Raw genomic sequence first — 6,000 nt, 5'->3', positions numbered from 1 at the left:
ACTCCAGAATAGGGCGGACAGGTGCGGGGTAAGCAGTCTCTTTAGTAGACCTGTTGCAACTTCTAAGTGTTCTGCCAATGAACCGCAGTCTTTGGCTTGCTCTACCCACAACATTACCTATGTGATTGTTCCAGTTTAGGTTATTTGTAATCGTAATCCCTAAGTATTTAGTTAAATTTACAGCCTTAAGTTTTGTGTTACTTACCGCGTAATCGAAATTTAGCGGATTTCCTTTAGTACTCGTGTGAATAACTTCACTTTATTCAGGGTCAATTGCCACTTTTCGCACCATGCACTTATGTTGTCTAAATCCTTTTGCAATTCGTTTTGGTCATCTGATGACTTTACAAGACGGTAAATGACAGCATCATTTGCAAGCACTCTAATAGGTCTACTCAGATTGTCTCCTACGTCGTTAATATAGATGAGTAACAACAGAGGGCCAATAACAAATCGTGTTTAATAACTCTGTTATAGTGGCACTGTCATCAGTGACTTCACCGTCGTTATCGCGCAGTTAAGGTATTGATTGGATCTTGCCACTGGTGTGCTTTATGTGTGACCAGAATGTCTTTGGGTTTTCTGCTAGATTCCGAGAGTTTCGTTGTGGAAATTATTAAAAGCATCTCGCATTGAAGTACGCGCTATATTTCGAACTTCTGCAGAACTTTGCCAATCTTGGGGATTTTGCGTTATATGGTAGGCTACGGTAGGCTACGGTAGATTTACGACTCTAGTCACATATAATACATGTTTTATGTAAAACACACTATTAACTCAAGAAAAACACATTTTTAGCACCAGCAAAACTCGAAACATAACCTATTCTTCGCTTGGTCAGCTGCTGTAAAAAGGCATCTGAGGTTTGCACGAATATCGAGGCCGTAACTACGTACTTCAATATTAGGATGACGATGTGAAACATCCATGTGCGTAGTGGAACAATAAACAAGTGTCCTAAGCACAAAACTGTTTAGTCCTCTTAATGTGGTCCAGAGTTGCACAAGAGGAGCACGGGTGGGTAGCGTGGCGGTTGTTATGGGATGATGGGGTGATGTGGAGAAGGGGAAGAGGAGGGAATGAGATTGCCTACTAATTTGATCGAGGTCGATATTCGTGTGGAACGATTTAGGGAACCCCATTAGAACCTAAATACAGCTGAGCGGTAAGGAATAGTGTCTCAGCCACGCGGGATACGTGTCCAGTGACTACCACCTGCGCCACCTGGTCCGGATTTTTAACGGCGATACCAGGTTAGGGGAGACCCTGCTCACGCAGCGTTCCAGTGCGTGTTACAACAGCGCCCACGCACAGCAAGTAGTTGCCTGGTTGACCACCAGGGGCGTCCTAGCCGGGAGACGCGTCCCACGCCGCGCGAGGATGCGGGCCGATGCTTCAGTAGGCGCCCAGCCGTCAGGGCGGTAACATCGTGTGTTCTGTCTGTGGTGCCCGCCGGTCGGTGCGTCGGACTCTGCTGCCTGTGCCACACAGTGTATGCTGGGCTCCCCCCGGTCTGCGTATGCGAGTGGGATCCGCATGCGGCGACTTGAGCTAGTCGTGGAATGACATATGAAGGTGAGAATCAAGTAGCTGTTGCCCGGCGCGGTTTGTTTTTCTCATATACTAGATTAAGAACAATTTTGTTGATAGGAAGCAATTTCTCTATCCTACTTTTTTGAAAGAAAGGTTGTGCTAAATACATAACTTTTTATAAATGGATACACCATCCACATGAATCTGAAAACAAAAAATATTTACAACCGTTGTAACGTTGTCAGATGTTAGTCCGTTCATAAGTGTTTATGAAACGCCTTTCTCGTCTGGAATGTTATACCGTAAAATCATACTTCAGGTCTAATTTAGCGTGATCAATGCTCGTAGCTACTGTGGCGTGGCGGTGCTCTGTACTACTGGATCTCTATCGGGAGATGAAAGTGAAAACGGACGCCGCGCAGAATGTTTTCGCTAATTAATGTTACTCCGGTAGTTTAGTTATTTACTATCTTGAAGCTATAAGCACTGTGTATATACCAACATTCAATGTTATGACTCTGCGAAATTATTTTTTTGTCGTCATTTGAAGCAACAGAACTGTTAGAAACTCTATGAGCTGTTAGAGGAAATTCAAGTTTTTTAAAGAAAACCAGTTCCAATGCCATGTTACTTAGTTGTAACAAAAATTTTGTTATGCAGCAAGCACGCGTTTTGCACAAGTGGAACCAAATAATCCAGCAACGTGCTAAATCGAAATTGTCATAACAGCAGGATACTGGAATAATTTCTTGTAGTTTATTTTATCAGCATATATATATATATATATATATATATATATATATATTAAGACTGACTGTTAACGATATTCCTGTTATAGGAGCCAGCTCTTTGAGGTTTCGAAAGAAACTGTGAATTCCTGCTATAATTTTGTTAAAAACTAGTGCTGGTAATTTCCGTTGTATGATACTTGCTTCGTTTTCAGGCTTGTCAAGAAACTGAACGAAGTAGTTATTGACGTTGCAAGCGTAATAGTAATTTCGGTTCCAGTTCTTGAATATTATCCGTAATGAGATATTAGCCTGTATATTTCCCTTTTTTTACGAAGAAATTTTTTGACGGGTACGTAATGGAGGTATTTCACCGCTTGTATAACATCTCTCTGTGACGTTTCCATCATCTTAGGAAAATGCTAAATTATAAAACTATCGAACAGCCCATGATGTGTGGTATTCTCATTTGGCAGCCCGTAATTCAGTAACGTGTGTATATACGGAAAAAATTTTCAAGCCACTTGCAACATCACGTAGTTAGGACTTGCATGCATTGTGAAGTGAAAGCTCTGGGCTGTACATTTTTCTCTGAGAATCTCCATCGGAAGACAATGTGCTAGCAGGTGTTCTGTTTTTGGTGTCTCACTATTTATCAAAAATCGATATTTTGTATTGTTGCCTATTCGGAACACAAACTGATGAAAGAAATAGTTTGTCATGTGGACTGAACTGGGCAGTATTGAAGCGTGGCAGAAACGAATGAGTTGCCCTTCATTCATCGTTGGATCAGGTGTAAATTTTACTGGGTGTAGGCAGTGTTTGGCGACAGTGAACGATAAAACAATATACTCAAGATTAAACACAACTGCTGCCCCAGTCACTGTCTATTAGTTACTGCAGTCTTCTGTTTTTTTCCCTTTATTGGCAGCAGCTTAGTACGCCGCTCTTCAGCCTACAGAATTTTTTAAACATAAGAAGATAAGAAACAATAAAAACAGGCTATAAAACGGTGACGTAAAGTGTAAAATGGCGGAAAATTGTGGAAAGTTGAAACATAAAACAAACGGTTGGCGATGATGATATAATACACAGGAAGCAGACAGCGAAAATAGTAGATAGACAATTAAAAAACACGGCGACAGTCTGGATTCTTTTCACAAGAGATTTAAAAATCACACCCGGCGACAGCATGATGCCCGTTCGCAACACTTCGGAAAAGACGCACAACACTTAACAATCACTGGGAACACTGCAATAAAAAGTCGGCACGAAGATGACGCACCACAGGCAAGGGCTGGTTGGGGGGGGGGGGGGGGGGATAAAGTCTTCTGATAGCGGTGACGTGTTTATTGAAACACAGGCTTCATTGAAATTTGGATACCAATGGTGAGGAAAATGAAGTGATCGATGAGAAACTGCTTCTTCGGGGAATAAGAATATGTGAATGGGAGTCTAAGCGTGTTTCTTCCAGAAGGAAAGGGCTGACTGCGTGTTCAGATCTGTAGGCGACTTTTGAGTGCGGCCAGCAGAGCCGAAACCCATCATTAGAGCGTGCGCTGACCACGTAGTTCCCGACCTCTCCGCCGATCGGAAAGTGGCGCTCTTGACCGCTCAGCTGTTCGCGGGGCTGCTCGTGGGCAGAGACGCAGCGCAGATGTGACAACGAATTTCTAAACAGGGCACGAATTCTAATTTGGCTCTACATCTGTATCTATACTTTACAAATTAAAAGTGCGTGGCAGAGGGTACGTTCCACTGGAACAGTTATTTCGGCTTTCTCCCTTCTCATTCACGTGCGGAGCCTGGGAAAAATGACTGTTTAAAAGATCTCTGCGCGCGCTGTGGTACGTTTAATCTTGTCTTAGCAATACCTTTGGGAACGATATGTAAGGGTTTATGCATTCTTAGATTCAACACGTAAAGTTGGTTCTAAAACCTTTCGAAGTAGGTTTCCGCGTGATAGTTTGCATCTTTATGTTAGCGCCTGCTAATTCACTTTCTCCGGTATCTCTGTTACACTCTTCTTTTTATTAGACTCGTGCTGTCCTTTCTGTTCGTTCAATTCTATGTGGTACAGATCCCACACACTTGGGTAATAGGTCGTACGAATGTTTCAATACTTCAGGATGGTTCGCACGGATGTTTCGTTTGCCATGTTCTTTGCAGACATATAGCGTTTCTCTAGTGTTCAACCAGTGAACCGCTGACTGATACCTGTTTGACGTACGACTGAGGCTACCTGATCGTTCAATTTCAAATCAATACAAATTGTTACATCTAGGTACTTGTATGAAATGGCCGACTCCAATTGTGACGCATTGTATTATAGTGTAGGATAATATGTCGCTTCGTTTTGTGATCTTCACGTAATGGATGTTAACTGAATGAACTGTATTCAGGAAAAAAAAGATCTTACAGCTCAGAATAATAGTGTTGCAACATCGAAACTTCCCCTCAGCAAAAGTAATGTTTATGAGATAATGTAATAAAACATAGTAACTAAAGCCGTCCGCTACCCGATGGAACCTACCAATATTTTCACCTCTTGGAAATCTTAGCAAGATCTGACTGAATATCTGTGCAACTTCTTTCAGGCAGTACTTCATTATCCGAAAAAATTTATGTTATTAGTATTGTCCGAGTTCATTGATACACAACACGGACAGCGATACTCCTCCCTCGGCCACACCCGAAGTTACCCTTACATCTGATTAAGATTCTCTATCCAGTACCGGTATAACTTGCTGTGTCCTTCCTACCAATGAAACCCTCAGTGCAGTCACAAATTTCGTCTGAAACGCCAGACGATCGTACTTTTGATAATAAACGTAGACGAGGTAATGAGTCAAATGCATTTTTTTTTAAAAAAAAGCAGTTTGAAGGAAAAGTCGACCCCCTTTTTTCCAGTATTGTGTAATATTGTAGAATTTTCCAATTGGAAACACATAGATGCCAGCCGCTGTGGCCGAGCGGTTCTAGGCGCTTCTGTGCGGAACTGCGCTGCTGTTGCGGTCGCAGGTTCGAATCCTGGCTCGGGCATGGATGTGTGTGATGTCCTTAGGTTAGTTAGGTTTAAGTAGTTCTAAGTCTAGGGGACTGATGACCTCAGATGTTACGTCCCATACTACTTAGAGCCATTTGTACCATTTGAAACACATAAATGTGCAATGCGTCAATGTAAATTCTTGGAATTCTGAGTGCACCTTGACCCATGGATTTCGGTACGTCATCTGAGGAAAGTGTGAGTTGGGTTTAACGTGACCGATGTTTCCGGAATCTATTGGGCATGAAGGAGTCCACCTGTTCGAGATACCTCATTAAGTCTGAATTCAATACAGCAAATAAATGTCAAGGTCATTGGACGGCAGTTTCGTGGATGACGTATATACCGTTCTTGTAGACGGTTGCGACTTGTGCTTTATTCCAACTACTGGACAAGGTTTTCTCTTCGAGGGATCCACGTATATTGTGGTTATAAGTGGAGCGAACTCAGTCGCAAATTGAGAATCGAATCGGTCAGGGATTCCATTGGGCTAATTAGCTTTTTTCAGTTTTAAAGATTTCAGCTGTTTCTTAACATCACTGACACTATTATCTGTTTCACTCATATTTTTAGTGGCACGAGAATTAAATTGAAGAAAGACTCCTGGCTTCTCCGTAGTAAAGAAACATTTGAAAACGGAGTTGAGCATTCTGATTTTGTTTTCTTCACAACTTTATAAACAATTTGTGTCCA

The 6,000-nt window shown here is 42.0% G+C and overlaps 1 protein-coding gene across 1 annotated transcript in view; it reads left to right on the top strand.

The window, feature by feature from the left end:
* The first annotated feature begins 1,415 nt into the window (after positions 1-1,415).
* Positions 1,416-6,000, top strand: part of LOC124796041 (protein transport protein sec31-like) — a 264,782-nt gene continuing 260,197 nt past the window's right edge. Inside the window, exon 1 of the mRNA XM_047260127.1 lies at positions 1,416-1,575. Within this exon, the coding sequence (XP_047116083.1) occupies positions 1,570-1,575 (6 nt within the window). The 5' untranslated portion in view covers positions 1,416-1,569. The remainder of the gene's footprint in view (positions 1,576-6,000) is intronic.

Source organism: Schistocerca piceifrons, chromosome 4 (assembly GCF_021461385.2).
Source record: "Schistocerca piceifrons isolate TAMUIC-IGC-003096 chromosome 4, iqSchPice1.1, whole genome shotgun sequence".
Classification (NCBI taxonomy): domain Eukaryota; kingdom Metazoa; phylum Arthropoda; class Insecta; order Orthoptera; family Acrididae; genus Schistocerca; species Schistocerca piceifrons.
This window is presented reverse-complemented; position numbering and strand designations above follow the sequence as displayed.